Source organism: Scardinius erythrophthalmus (genome assembly GCF_964197995.2).
Source record: "Scardinius erythrophthalmus genome assembly, chromosome: 9".
Classification (NCBI taxonomy): Eukaryota; Metazoa; Chordata; class Actinopteri; order Cypriniformes; family Leuciscidae; genus Scardinius; species Scardinius erythrophthalmus.
The window spans coordinates 3,348,322-3,365,296 of NC_138229.1; the positions used below are offsets into that span (position 1 = coordinate 3,348,322).

The 16,975-nt window shown below is 34.9% G+C and overlaps 1 protein-coding gene across 2 annotated transcripts in view; it reads left to right on the plus strand.

Moving 5' to 3' along the window:
• The window catches only part of eps15l1b (epidermal growth factor receptor pathway substrate 15-like 1b), a 56,419-nt gene extending 40,346 nt beyond the window's left edge, over positions 1-16,073 (plus strand). The window contains exons 23-24 of one of the 2 annotated variants that reach the window (XM_081374895.1): positions 6,141-6,301; positions 14,970-16,073. In XM_081374895.1, the coding sequence (XP_081231021.1) occupies positions 6,141-6,301; positions 14,970-15,116 (308 nt within the window). In that variant the 3' untranslated portion in view covers positions 15,117-16,073. The remainder of the gene's footprint in view (positions 1-6,140; positions 6,302-14,969) is intronic. The other variant, XM_081374896.1, reaches the window with a different exon arrangement.
• The last annotated feature ends 902 nt before the right edge of the window (positions 16,074-16,975 follow it).

Here is a 16,975-nt window from a genome sequence, read left to right on the forward strand (position 1 = left end):
GTTTGTTACCTCAATAAATTTAGGGTCATTCCTATTTTATTTGTGTACATTTTAATCATTAACATTAAAAACACTCTTTTTACGACTAAAATTACAGTAAAGGGTAAAAAAAAAACTGAATTCCCAAAAATTAAAACGGAAAAAAATGAATTCCCAAAAATTAAAACGGAAAAAAAAACGGAATTTGGGAAAAAATAAAACGGATTTTATAGGGCCCTAGGTGAGTGAGAGTGTGTGGGTAAGTGAGAGTGTGTGGGTGAGTGTGAGTGTGTGAGTGTGTGAGTGTGTGAGTGTGTGAGTGAGTGAGTGTGTGAGTGAGTGAGTGAGTGAGTGAGTGAGTGGGTGAGTGGGTGAGTGAGTGTGTATGAGTGGGTGAGTGAGTTTGTTGTGAGTTTGTTTGTTTGTTTTACTGTGTTTTTAATCAAATAAATGCAGCCTTGGTGAGCATAAGACACTTTCAAAAACATTTAAAAATATCTTACCGACCACAAACTTTTGAACAGTAGTGTAATAATACACAGGATTACAAAGACAGAAGGGTGAGTAAACAATGACACATGTACACTGATAATAGAGCATATGATGAGAGTGTTTCCCAGAAGAGAGTGTTTGTGTGTGCGTCCGTGAGAAAGTCTGTTTTCACACGTACATATGTTCACATGAGAGTGTGTGTGTGTGTGTAGTCCTTTTAAACTCTTAAGTGTCACTGGCTCACAGCCAATACATATTCAAAACAGTAATCTTGACAAACTATATATCATTTGAAAGCTTACAATCTCTAGTTTTCATATTTGGTGACTAATTTTTAAAATAAATTACAGAGGAGCCGTAATTTATCAATTTGCAACAAGAATATTTTCACACTCCTAAGCCGTGTTCAGACCTTTATTTTGAAATAGCGATGAACGTGAAAAATCATGAAAGAATGGTAGAAACCTCAGTTTGTTTTCATGCCAAGAGTTCAAAAGATAACATCAATTCAGTTTTTTTTTTTTTTTTTTTTTTTTTTTTTAAAGGTCTGAAAATTTTTTACATCTAAAAAAATATTAATAGATTCACCATTTGTAATGTGGCAGCGAGCTATAACGCACATACATGTTCTTTTATGTGTTTATTAGAGGTTGAATTCATATCAAAACCTGTCATACTACTTCTGAATAGGATGTCTATTTCATAAATTGTATGTAAATTGTGGAAATAATGGTTCAGATCACTCAAACCACATATGGAAATGGAGGCGCCCTCATAAGGGCAGTAATGGTGTCTAGTTGTCTCCTAGTGAAAACGTTTGGTACTGCGGCCAAACAAAATCTCACTGAAAGCTCATTTTTTGAGATATCAACCTAAAATTTAAAACACAACCTGTTCAGATTTTTTTAGAGTCCAAAATGTTTCATATATAAAATATGAATAATAAAATTTTTGCATAGTACATTTTCATAAACTCAAACTTCTATAACTTTTTTTTCTGTTTCACTTCCTTAATTTATTACACTTCTACAATACTCTGCCAATACTCTGTCTTCTTTAAAACAAGGCCAATCTTACGTCTATATTTCAAAGCATTCTTGAATTACGAACATTTAAGTTCGGAATGTGCATTTTCATTTTCATCTACATGTCGAATCATCAAATCATCCGTTCGCCTTCATGCATCGCTCTAGGAATCGCGTCATCAAAGTCTGTCCTCGCTGTAAATCACTGTTTCCTGCAGCGTAAGCAGTGGTGTAGTGGTTACCTGGCCTCTACCATGACTAAATGTGTAGTGGGTGGGTGGGGGATACATTTTATCCATTTAGCAGACGCTTTTATCCAAAGCACATCAACAATAAAACAAAGCAATTCATCCTACAAGTTCCAAGATTCTTCAAATGGTAACACTTCAGTAACACTTTTGGAATTAGATTTCATAACATTAGTTATCTACATTAACATAAACTAGTAATTAAAAATACTTCTAAAGCATTTATTAATCAATTTCAACATTATTAAAATCAAAAGTTGCATCTGTTAATATTATTTAATGGACTAAGCTGACATGAACTAACTCACACACTCACAGGTGTGTTTTTTACTAACCAAAGATAACAAGTGTATTGCTCTTTGATATATAATGTTAGTTAGTTAATGTTAGGTTATGAAGCATTAACTAATAGTAACTTATGGTACCTTATTATAAAGTGTTTTTGTGTATATTTTATGCATCGTGCAAAAAAAAAAAGTCTTTTGAGATGAATAATTTTTGCAGATGTTTTCTGTTTTAAGTGATTTAAAGTACACAAGTGCTCAAGGGCAAAATAACATAATTTAACCAGCATTTCGCATGAAATCTGGTCACTTTATAGTGCATTCTGGCCAAGAATCCCAATAAAATTATGCAATGAAAATATGAATTGCACACATTTCTGAATCGGAATGCAGCTGAGAGTGAAATCGAGCTTGCATTACTAAAAGTGAAGTCAAAAGCTGAGAGATACTGCTCTGATAGTATCAGAGATCACTTTATGTGGTAGTACTGAATGTATGCAGATAAAGTTAGATATCATTTTAATAAAGAGCTGGGCGATTATAGCGGTTACATATACACTAGTAATGTTTTTGTTTGTTTTGAACATGGAGTCTCTCATAATCTCACTGAAGTCACCTCTAACACCAACACACGTTTACACTCTTAAGTAAGGAATATTCCGATGCATAACCTTTAGAGCGAGGTGTTTACACCACCAATTCTCTCTTTTGTTTGATGCAAAGGATTGTTTAGTGTTGTCTGTGGTGTGTTTATTACTATAACAGGCACAGAAAGGGCAAGGGTGGGGCGCTGGTAGTTTCACTACTATCTCTGAGTTAAGAAAGAAAAAAGCTCTTCCTCTCCATGGCACAAGAAGCCTGTGTAGTGGTGTGAGAGATGTAGAGAAGTGAGTTCCTCTAAAGTTCGCGGTTCACACCCTTAAACTGAGCACCAATGTTCCCACGATTGGCTAAATATGTTCATGCCAGGTTCTCACACCCAAATACAGAACATTTCTATGCTATATGACTCTTTATAGCTTCTCAGTTCAGACTTTTTTTGCATTTTCACTTTGAATGATCCTATTGAACACTTTCAGAATATTAATAGTGCAGATTTAGAGCTTTTGTATGTAAATGTTACAGTCATTCCTTTATAAACCATTTACAATGTTCTTTATTGTTTTTTTCTTGTTTATTCAGGTAAAATATGCCTGACTCATATTTCAAAGTCAAATCATTTTAGGGCCATGAAGACATTTAAGCTATTAAATACATTTCCCCCCCTAAACTCTCATTGTTTTATTATTGACATATAACTTTTTTGTTTCTGGTCATTATTCGCAATGATCATCATTACTGTAATATATTATTTCCACCCTTACAAATACTGTAATACCATTATTCTTAAAAAGTTTAAATTGACATAAAACATACAAGTACTTTACATTTTTAAATGTATATAATACAATATAAAATGCATTTAATTGCCATAATGTCACAATGTAAAATTAAATAATGGCCATATATATTCATATATATTATCTTTAGAGTCTTATTTAAGTAATACAATGTTTTATTTAACAATATAAACTATATAAATAATAATATAAAACAATATAAAATGCATTTAATTGTCATAATGTCACAATGTTAATATATATATATCTTAATTTTGATTATCATTAGATCCATGTTTTTTTAACTAAACAATCAGTGTATAATGTTTACTCACAAACATTATACATGCATAATTGCAGTAATTACTTTAATTGCATATATATATATATATTTTCTTTCTTTTGCTTCTTGCTCTTGACAGGTCTCGTGAGATTCCCCTTCAATCACATTTCTACCACTTTGCACACTTCTGCAACTCACATAAATCTTGTATGTTATTGTAGTGGGTTATGGTTGCTGTTGGCTATTTTTAATGGTTTGCAAATATTGCTCATAGTTTGAAGAAATGAAACCTTGGCAGTGGTGCACCGCTAGTGAATTTGGACCTTTAACATCTATTCGATTACACTCAGGATGTAAAAGTCACTGCAGGACTCACAGGCCTCTATGGAGCTAAAGCACTCATTTAAACAAAGAAAATTAGTTGTCTGCTCCGAAAGATAGGCTTGAGTTTTATAACGACTTCTAAGGCCCAAAGGATACTTCGTTTATTTACGCATACGCTAGCGTATTTCAAAGTTTACTTGTTTTGATAGTGTGTGCGAATGCAGGCGGTCGACACATGCACTTTAGAAAGTTTTGTCTTTGTCTTTGTCCAGTGTCTGGGCTATTTTTCTCCGGAAGTTATTTCCGACAAAAATGTCTTTGTATTCTTTTAAACTAAAGTTGAGGCTATCTCATGACAGTTACAAAAATCGTGCGACGCACATACATTTGCATCACATGGACCCTCGTGTACACGAAAAAACTGAAATATACTTTTTGACTTAAGATGCCTCATTTTGCAATGAGCTCACTGAAAAATATTGATTATAAATTTACATTTTATGCTATACCAAAATTAATTAATGTCATGGGTAATGTACTTTTATTTTACTTTTTATTTGGATTTGTGCATATGTTAGAATGTAGACAAACATTTAAAGTCCCCCTGTCGTCAATAATTGTATTCCTTGAAACTCATCTTTGATCACCAAAATTACACATTTAATCGTTTTTTCCTTGTAAAAAAAAATTCTTCATGCTTTAAAATATCTTGAATGTAACTCGACACCCTTGCCTTATTTAGTATACTTGGTTTTATGAATATGCAAATGAGCCCCGCCTCCACTCACTCACTCAGCTCAGAGATCCACTGGTTGACAATCACACGTTGATCTGATTGGTTACAAGGTAGTTTGTGACGTCAGAAACACCAGCGATTTCAAAGCGTGTTTTTGAGACTGTCTTTGGTTCACTGCAGTTTTAAGGAGGAAATCCTCAGCAATGGTGTCGACTTCTGAATTTACACATGGTTTGTCTTAAAGCGCATTTATTTTCACCACTGGGTGTTTTTAATGTATATTAGCTTGAGCCTAATGGAGCTGCTGAATTCATGTGAAAGTAAATCACACACCTGACTGTTTTCAAACTGACTTTTACATTTTGCTTTCTCCTGTTTCTTGATTGCTGTCACTTTTTCTCACATATCAAGGGTATCCTGCATCCTGAGCCTTTTAATCAGTTTGTGAAGGTTTTATTCATCCAGAATCATTGCACAATCGGGACGAAAGCAACTGGAATTTATTAAAGCAACTGCATATGAATTGCCAATCATCGCTCTTATTAGTGCTTATATTACATTAAATGTTGATAAATGCTTGATCAAATCATTGCTTGAATAAGTAATCAGAAAACTAAAGTTCAGCTGCTTTTGACTCAATTCTACATAGAGCTGCACGATTAATCGTTAAAATATCGCGATCTCGATTCAAACACCTTCGTGATCTAATTTTCTAAATGACAACGATTCTCCTGTCTATTAAACCTTTGACAAAATCACACCGCAACATTCAAATCTGCCGTCTTTGTAACCACACAGTTTCGTTATTTCCGCGTTACAAATTTCCATATGATCACAGAAGTACTGAACTAAAATTTTAGAGTTCGGATATAAACACTGATGTCTACGGAAGCGATCAAAATGGAGTAAATCACCTTTTGAAAGTAACTGTGCTTCAAATAAATATTATATCAATTACATAGTTACACCAGTAGGTGGCGACAAGTGACTGTTAAAAAATGCATTTGTCATTGAATCATTCATTCAAGAGATTCGCTCAAAAATGCTGATTCATTCAGTAATAAAACAAGTATTTATTAGAGAGTCGTTGAATCATTCACTCAAATAATTCATTCAGATTAATTCAATGTTTTAAATAGACTGCAGCTATTAACATATTGTCCGAACCTCTAGTAAATTACATTATTTTGTTTATTTGTCTGATCAGAATCGTGATTCAGTTTGAAACCAAAAAAAAAATGTGATTCTCAATTTAACCAGAATTGTGCAGCTCTAATTCTACAGGACTTTCAATAATATTTCTTGTCATTTTTCTTCAGATCTATCCTGTACCTCAACTGTTCTGTTGGTGTTTTGGGAGTCATCTTTGTTTTCTTTGACACTATTTCAGGGAAGAATTTGGCCGTCACGAATAGCGGTTCAGTGGTTCATAGTCAAGGGTTTGGTGCTCCAGCTGTTCGAAAGACACACATGGACAGAGGACCCGTGCCCTCGTCCTCTTCGTTACGGTCTGCTGTTAACCCGTCCACAGGGTTAACAGACTTTAGAGCTGTAAGTCCCGCATCATGCCGTCTAAATCGTCTCCATCTAGCTAGTTTCTCTGTCTGCTGTCATCGTTTTAGCACCCCATTGCTGTTCAGCTTGTAGTTGTACTTGCATCCGCTTCATGCCGATATTTGCAACTGCTGCTTTGCAACTTCCCCCGCTGCTGTTTTGCCCGTCTGCATCACGCTAATGCCAAAATCATGCCTCGAATTATAAATAATTTTGATATTCATTCACCCTCATGTTGTATGACTTTCTTTATTCTGTGGAACACAAAAGGTATTCGTTCGTACCAAAAAAAATAATCCATACATACAACTTTAATGTCTGCAGAATACTTCGCAAAGACACTTTTATGGTGCATTTAATTTATATAGTGCTTTAAACAGCTTGAAACTTTGTTTAAAATGCACTTCACAGTAATAAACAGGAAAATAACTTGATTATGCTAAATTCATCAATTATGAAGCAAATTCAATTTCAGCTATAAAGGAACTCTACAGAAGACTAGTGTCATTATTCAGTCCAATTTAGTTCAACTCAATAATAGCATCTATGTTGCAAAGTTTGTCAATTATGAAAAAAGTTTAATTCAGCTGAAATTATGAGTGAGTCATTGAATCATTAATTCAAGAGATTTGTTCAAAAACACTGATTCATCCAGTAATGAAACAAGTGAAGTCTTTATGAGTGAGTCGTTGAATCATTAATTCAAGAGATTTGTTCAAAAACACTGATTCATCCAGTAATAAAACAAGTGAAGTCTTTATGGGTGAGTCGTTGAATCATTAATTCAAGAGATTTGTTCAAAAACACTGATTCATCCAGTAATGAAACAAGTGAAGTCTTTATAATTGAGTCATTGAATCATTAATTCAAGAGATTTGTTCAAAAACACGGATTCAGCCAGTAATGAAACAAGTGAAGTCTTTATAAGTAAATCATTGAATCATTAATTCAAGAGATTTGTTCAAAAACATTGATTCATCCAGTAATGAAACAAGTCAAGTCTTTATAAGTGAGTCATTGAATCATTCATTCAAGAGATTTGTTCAAAAACACGGATTCAGCCAGTAATGAAACAAGTGAAGTCTTTATAAGTGAGTCATTGAATCATTCATTCAAGAGATTTGTTCAAAAACACTGATTCATCCAGTAATGAAACAAGTGAAGTCTTTATGAGTGAGTCATTGAATCATTAATTCAAGAGATTTGTTCAAAAACACTGATTCGTCCAGTAATGAAACAAGTGAAGTCTTTATAATTGAGTCATTGAATCATTAATTCAAGAGATTTGTTCAAAAACACTGATTCGTCCAGTAATGAAACAAGTGAAGTTTTTATAAGTGAGTCATTGAATCATTCATTCAAGAGATTTGTTCAAAAACACTGATTCGTCCAGTAATGAAACAAGTGAAGTCTTTATAAGTGAGTCATTGAATCATTAATTCAAGAGATTTGTTCAAAAACACTGATTCGTCCAGTAATGAAACAAGTGAAGTCTTTATAAGTGAGTCATTGAATCATTCATTCAAGAGATTTGTTCAAAAACACTGATTCGTCCAGTAATGAAACAAGTGAAGTCTTTATAAGTGAGTCATTGAATCATTCATTCAAGAGATTTGTTCAAAAACACTGATTCGTCCAGTAATGAAACAAGTGAAGTCTTTATAAGTGAGTCATTGAATCATTTTTTCAAGATATTTGTTCAAAAACATTGATTCATCCAGTAATGAAACAAGTGAAGTCTTTATGAGTGAGTCATTGAATCATTCATTCAAGAGATTTGTTCAAAAACACTGATTCGTCCAGTAATGAAACAAGTGAAGTCTTTATGAGTGAGTCTTTGAATCATTCATTCAAGAGATTTGTTCAAAAACACTGATTCGTCCAGTAATGAAACAAGTGAAGTTTTTATAAGTGAGTCATTGAATCATTCATTCAAGAGATTTGTTCAAAAACACTGATTCGTCCAGTAATGAAACAAGTGAAGTCTTTATAAGTGAGTCATTGAATCATTAATTCAAGAGATTTGTTCAAAAACACTGATTCGTCCAGTAATGAAACAAGTGAAGTCTTTATAAGTGAGTCATTGAATCATTCATTCAAGAGATTTGTTCAAAAACACTGATTCGTCCAGTAATGAAACAAGTGAAGTCTTTATAAGTGAGTCATTGAATCATTTTTTCAAGATATTTGTTCAAAAACATTGATTCATCCAGTAATGAAACAAGTGAAGTCTTTATGAGTGAGTCATTGAATCATTCATTCAAGAGATTTGTTCAAAAACACTGATTCATCCAGTAATGAAACAAGTGAAGTCTTTATGAGTGAGTCTTTGAATCATTCATTCAAGAGATTTGTTCAAAAACACTGATTCATCCAGTAATGAAACAAGTGAAGTCTTTATAAGTGAGTCATTCATTCATTCAGTTCAAATGAATTAAATATTATGTTTTAAATGGACTGCAGCAATTAATATTTAGTCAGAATCTCTAGTAAATTAAAAGTTGTTTTGTCTATTCAGAATCGTGGGAGAATCCTGATCTCTATTTAAAAACAAAAACATTGTGATTTTTTTAATTTATCCAGAATCGTGACGCTCTAAATGACATTATCCAGCTCAAGTTTAGTTTTGTTCTCATCAGATGTGGTCAATGCACTCAAGTCGATAATATTACTGGATATTAATCATCTTTTTAAAATATGTTTGAAATGACATTAAAACCAAATACTGATCTCTATTTTAGGCTACTCTAGTTTTTTGCTGCGCACTGATGATGCAGCTGAACAGGAACAACAAGAGGAAGTGCTGTAGTGGAACAAACCTGGTGTTGAAGGTTTTAAACCAGTTTGTTTTCATCCAAACCTTTGATTTCAAGTGTACTGGACTCATGAACACACACGGGTCATTCTTCAAATCTGCTAATATTAATTATGACCCTCAGACTTTTTAACATTAGTTCACCAAAATATGTTTGTTTTTTTGTGACAAATAGTGGAAGAAAACAATTTTACTTGCATATTTCCATTAAAATTATGAGACCAACGATGTAATTCCTGGTTTCAGGAGATACATTTTTTATAATTTCCATACAATTTATATTTGTAGTCACTAATTTAGTTTGATGGGAACATAAGGTGTTTAATGTTTTTACAAGCATCCTTCATAATCATACATCATACACAAGTCAGACATCATATTCAACATCATATTCATCCATAACAAGGCTAAAGATAATATAAACCTCACTAACCTTAACAAAAATTGCTAATATGGCATAAAAATAAATTTAATTCCAGATGTATTCTCTAAAAATAAGACGTTCTGTTATAAGTTATATTACATTTTTCTTTAAAAAATATATTTTTTGTTTTAATGATGTGTAGATTTTTCTTAAACTTTTTAGCTTTTCACTGGTTTCTGCAACAACTTATTTTCTTCAACTCAATGATTCAGAAACCTATATATGAAAACTACTTTAGCATGTTTGACACCAAAATCTCGGATAAAAATAATGTTTTTGATGGTTTTAAATGCCCTTTCATATTCCTGAAGTACACTATGTGTATAAGTGACCTTACAAAAGCTTCATGATAATATGACCTCAGAATGACACTGAGGTCTAGAAAAGTGAGAAGCGTTTACCAAAACACTTCCTGTTTTCCGACATGCAGTGCCAGCTGGTTTCACCACAGTGTCACAGTTACTTTACGTTCAGTTTGCAAATTTTTTATATGCTTTTTAAATGACGATTTAAAATCAGTTTCAATGGAGTTAAGAATATTTGTCACAATTAAAAATAATTGCACAAGTATCACTGCCACATTTATTTCATACAAACTCATAGACAAAATCAGGATTAAACAGTTGGGAAAAATGAATTTTAATTATGATATTTTAAATGTTCATAACTTTGTTTTGGAGTCTCCTACATTACTACATGCATCAAAGGTCAAAAAACACTTTAATTATCTCATAATATACATTGCTCATCACCTCATTTCTAAAACATATAAAAAATGGTTTGTTCGAAGATAGTCTCTCTAAACCCCTCCTTTCGGTGAGTCTACTCTGCTCTGATTGGTCAGATGGCCCAGTCTGCTGTGATTGACCTACTCTGTTCTGATTGGTCAGATGGCCCAGTCTGCTGTGATTGGTCTACTCTGCTCTGATTGGTCAGATGGCCCAGTCTGCTGTGATTGACCTACTCTGTTCTGATATGTCACATGGCCCAGTCTGCTGTGATTGGTCTACTCTGCTCTGATTGGTCAGATGGCCCAGTCTGCTGTGATTGGTCTACTCTGCTCTGATTGATCAGATGGCCCAGTCTGCTGTGATTGGCCTACTCTGCTCTGATTGGTCAGATGGCCCAGTCTGCTGTGATTGGCCTACTCTGCTCTGATTGGTCAGATGGCCCAGTCTGCTGTGATTGGTCGACCGCTTACAGCGCGTGTCAGAAACCAAACGCCTATTAGCCAGGGGCGTAATTTGTGGGGGGGTTGGGGGGGAGATAACCCCCCCAATATTTAAATCTATGCATTACAACCCCCCCAATATTTATACCATGATCACATGAAAAATATGCAGACCCAAACTTCAACCCCCCCAATGTTCAAACCAAATCTACACCCTTGCTATTAGCATATCTGAATTCAGCTCTTCATACACAGTGATACGAACAGTAACGATGGCGTCGCTTTTACTGAATCAAGTCCAACGCGAGTCCTCATCCGCTAGAAGCGCATCAAAGTGGATTCACAGCGATGAAAACAGCATTTTCCTGACATGTCAACAACATGAACCAAACTCTTCCAGTCTCAGTTACATCTACAGTGTTTGAGGGCGGGGCAAAGCCGGCATGAAGATCATAGTCTGGAATTATGCTAATTTGTTACATTAATTAGGTGTGTAACAGGAGTGCTGACGACTCCGTTCATCAGTTCAAAATCAATTCTTTCTTTTAGGAGACAATAGCTTTACTTTGATCTTTAAAACTTTGCAGACATTTTACATTCACAAACAGCTTTATTACACACTGCATGAAAGATAATATCCGAAAAAGCATAATAGTCCAGGTCAAATCCAGGTCATGCACAAATCCAGGTCATGATGCCACAAGTGGCTCAACTGACCTGAAACCACATCTTTGCTCTGCAAGCTGTCTTGTGATGCTGTGTGTGTGTGTGTGTGTGTGTGTGTGTGTGTACTGTGCCATGCAGTGCAGATGCAGTTTTGCATGTTGCATGAGGCTTTGTGTTGTGTTTGCCATGCTTGTTTAGAGCTGTGGTGTAATTTGTCTTTCTCCCAGGCACTGAAAACATGAAGGTAAGGTGAAACGCAGGTCTGCTGACCACATCTGAGCGCTCTGCATGTGTTTGTGTCAACCATGAAACACCTACTCCACCCTGCGTGCACACAAATCCCTTCACAAATCACCCTGAGAAATCAGACCATGCATTGAAACCCTAAAAAACAATCAGCAGCAAATGTAAGACCAGTTGACCAACCGCAGTGAGAAAAGACCAGACAAGACCGAAGAAATGGTTCAGTTCGTGTAAGGCATTTAAACACAGAAGTATAGACTTTGTTTTCTTATATAAAGCACCTTCATAAAGTATTTAGACATTATGCACTTAAATATTTTAATATTGCACTTAAAATGTCTGAATGCCATTGCATTAGATGTATTATTTGTGCTTTTTTACACTCAAATAAATGTCAATTCACTTTTTGTATCAAATGATTTTGACAACTTTTAGTTATAAAGTGACTTTTGATTGTAGTTCACTTGATTTGATATTCTGAGTCTAATGCAAGCACAGTTTAAGTCTGATTTAAGTGACCTAATTCTTCTAGGGCCTCTAATATATATGTATTCTGTGTTATTTTGAAATGGGTCTCATAAACAAAATAAGTTCATGAGGATTTGACTTAATTCGCTGTGTGTCGGGTCACTGGTAACTTACATTTGATGGTAACCAAAGGCTTCACAGCTTTGGTTTCTTTTTTCGTTTTTAATCACAACAGATGATCGTCACGCTGCTTTTCAACCAATTAAAAAGAATAAAATCACGGATTGGATAATGCATAATTGTGCGCAAATTACATTTGAAATGAGTGATTTTTAATGTGATTTGATATGAGGACTGGGCGATATATTGAATAGTCACTATATATTCATAATGCTTTTACTGGCGGTATAAAATCAAGCAACATCATGAATGTTATAATAATTTCGATGCACTTTTATTTTGGCTGTTAAGTTGGGCTGCACAATTAATCTAAAATGAAAATGACATCACGATTATGGTTTAGTGCTATTGGCAAATTGCAAAAGGCTCCAAAAGGATCCTAATATTTGAAATATTAATGGTAACACTTTAGTTTAGGGTCCAATTCTCAACTATTCCAATCCTTAACAATTCTTAACTAGTTGCTTATTAGCATGCATATCATTGCATATATTGGCTGTTTATTACTTATAAAGCACATATTAATACCATATTCTACATCTCTTAATCCTCCCAGTACCTAAACTCAACAACTACCCTAATAAGCAGTGATTAGGAGTTTTATGAGGCAAAAGTTATAGTTAATAGTGAGAATTGGAGCCTAATCTAAAGTGTGACTATATTAGTACTGTAATTTTGCAGAATTCATGTAAAATACAATTTCATATATATATACATACATACATACATATATACATATATATATATATAGCAACTCTGGAATTTTTTTTAATCACCTTTTGAATCACTATCGCAATTTTTATCAGAAAAATACTGCAAAATGTATTTATTTTATCTCACAGCACTATTATTTTGTGAACACATCTTGATTATTTTACCTAAAGTTTTTAACTGTATTTTTTTTTATTTGTTAATAACAGGCTGAATCGACTTTGCAGCAAAAATAAATACATTTTTAAATCACGCTTTAAAAAAACAAAAAAAGGAGATCTAAGTGCTGAAAAAGAATTCATGTAAAATACAACTGAGATATATATATATATATATATATATATATATATATATATATAAATTATATATAAACACCATTTTCCCGCAATTGTGCAGCCATACAAACAAGCACAGCAACTCTGGAAATGTTTTAAATCACCTTTAAAATCGCTATCGCAATTATTATCAGAAAAATGCTGCAAAAACTTATTTTTTTTTCTTCTTTTTTTGATCTCACAGCATTATTATTAAGTTTGTGAACACATCTTGATTATTTTACCTAGAGGTTTTAACTGTATTTTTTTAAATTTGTTAGATTAAACATGAATCGACTTTGCAGCAAAAAATCTTTTTAAAATCACGCTTTTAAAACACAAAAAAAACATATGGAGACCGTAAGTCAGGGGTCGGGAACCTTTTTGACCAAAGAGCCATTTTTTTCATTTTTGGATAATGCATTTTTCCAAAAGAGCCACAGTATAAAAATAAAAATAATATATATATATATATATATATATATATATATATATATATATATATATATATATATATATATATATATATATTGATAAGTGGTTTATACTTATATATACCTCAATATATATATATTATTAAAGATGTGCTTTTTCAATAAAAAAATCAACAGTAGTAATTATTAGGTCCATAGACAACTAAAAACAAACAAATATTCAGCAAACAATAAATAAGTTGCAACCAAATGATGAGCATAAATCCTGTTTTGTGTGCGTGTGTGTGAGAGAGATAAGAGTAAATGCACACAGTACTATCTGCTATGTTTACGTGAATATACTCGACTTGGCATTTTGATGTATTTCTGTGTTTATTTGGCCGTTTAGGCGCGCAACCGAAGACAAAGGCTGCTTGTCCGTGTTGCGCTCGGAGCGCGCGCACAGCATGCTTTCAGAAGAATTCAGTTCTCTTTCGCGACTTATCACGCTTTTAACATTTATTTTCAATATAAAGCACATCCTGTTCTTTTCTTTCTCATTCATTCATGTTTTGTTAGTAATAACTTTAAACAGAATCGTTTACTGAAATCTGCGCGGATTATCAAAAATATGACACATTTAGGACATACAATTGTCTCTGCGCAAAAGTGAAAGTAGGCTTACCAGCGGGTGAAATGTCTCTTTGCGCAGCAAAGCACCCGTTTCAATAAAATTATATATTTAAGTTTATAAAACCTACATTTTCGCTGCTGTTTTAAAATAGTTTTCGCCTGCTTGAATCCAGTGCAGGAGCTGTTAGGTTACCACAGAAACGTAAGCGGTAGATTGCTGTGGTGACTCGTGACACTCGCGAACAGCATTGAACACACACTTTTGCCGGTACAACTTTAATATTATTATTATCATAAACTTTTCATTAACTTCAGTAGGCTGTACTACAACAAGGGAATTGTAATTGGCTGCTTTTTCTGCAGAGAGCCGATCTCTGTTGATGTGTTTCATCGTGATGTGTTTCATCGATGGTTTGTTGGTAAAGGGTGAGAGACCTCACGAGCCACATGATTTTTGCCAAAGAGCCATATGTGGCTCGCGAGCCATAGGTTCCCGACCACTGCCGTAAGTGCTGAAAAATGTCAATCTATATGTATATTATGAGATATGTCGCCCAGCCCTACAGTGATGCGTCCTCCTGTGTGATGAACCGTGTCTTCTGTAATGCCGTTTGTCTCCCGGTTCAGTTCGGAAGTGAGAGCCAGCAGCTGGAGTGGGCCAAACGCGAGAGCCAGAGAGAGGAGGCGGAGCGCATGAGGAGACTTCAACTGCAGGAACAGCAAGACCTGGAACTGGCCCTCGCCCTCAGCCGAGCCGAAGTGCCCAGAACATGAAGACACTCGACACCTGGACCAATGAAGGGCCATTATATACAGCTTTACCAAATACTGACGGACTAGCAGGAGATCATATGAGTGAGGTCTCTGTGCACGTCAGGTATTTATTCACGCACGTCATCAGTATCGTAATACATATCAGCCATCTTGGTTTTGCAAAGCAGATTTGATCCCAAGTGCTTTACATCTCACTGACCTTCTGATTACGATCCGCTTCATCCACCAGAGAAACTCTCGCGATTGGATTTTTCGCTTAACTAAGAGGGATGAATGACTAAATCCGTGACAATTGCACTATAAGATCATATATGATGTCTGTGTTTTACATATAAACCTGTGTAACTAATGCATTCCCAACAAATCCCTCTGGGTCGAAGTTTTCACCTTGATTGCACGTTCATATACTGTTTAATATTATGCGAAGATCAAATGAAGCATGTTCTGTACTTTTGAAGGAAGGAATCTGCCGTGCTGCTTTTTTATTTGGGTTTATCTATATTTATATGAGAGCGAGATGGTTTTTCTTTAAGGATGTTGAGCTGTATTTGCGTTTAACCCTTTAAATCTTTATCAGATCCGCCGGACGACACCAAATCACAGCCGACGCTGATCTAGTTTGAACCCTTTTCTTGAAATAGTTTGAAGTGAAGCCTTATACTGTATATTGAGCTCATTCTTATGTATTCATGTATTTATTGCATCTGTGATACTCGACACTAAAATCAGCAGTTGTGGATTGTTTGAATGATAGAGAAGTACATTTTGGTGTTTATATGGTTTTGATTTTCTCTCTTTCGTCATGTTGGAGATTCTACTGACATTCAATGTTTTTACGTGTTTTGTTTCTATTGTAGAAAAGGGCTGAAAACAATTTTACAATGTGCTGCTTTTCAGTGTTTTATAAATATTAAACATGTTTAATAAATGGTAAACATATTTATCTGGATCCACTAGAAATGTTTTGGTTTTTTTTCTTGCCATTTCTTCCCAGAATATATGTATATATATATATAAATAAGGTTTATATATAAGTATAAGTTTATGTATAAGTTAACTATGCGCACACACACACACACACACACACACACACACACACACACACACACACACACACGCATTCTAACCCGACCCCTAAACCTACCCATCACACACACACACACACACTAACCCGACCCCTAAACCTACCCATCACACACACACACACATACACACACACACACTAACCCGACCCCTAAACATACCCATCACACACACACATACACACACACACACACACTAACCCGACCCCTAAACATACCCATCTCACACACACACACACTAACCCGACCCCTAAACCTACCCATAACACACACACACACACACACTAACCCGACGCCTAAACATACCCATCACACACACACACACACACACACACACACACTAACCCGACCCCTAAACATACCCATCACACACACACACACACACACACACACACACACACACACACACACACACACACACACACACACAAACACTAACCCGACCCCTAAACCTACCCATCTCACACACACACACACACTAACCCGACCCCTAAACCTACACATCACACACCAACACACACACACACACTAGCCCGACCCCTAAACCTACCCATCTCACACACACACACACACACACACACACACACTAACCCAACCCCTAAACCTACCCATCACACACACACACACACACACACACACACACTAACATGACCCCTAAACCTACACATCACACACACACACACACACTAGCCCGACCCCTAAACCTACCCATCTCACACACACACACACACACACACACACACACACACACACACACACACACACACTAACCCAACC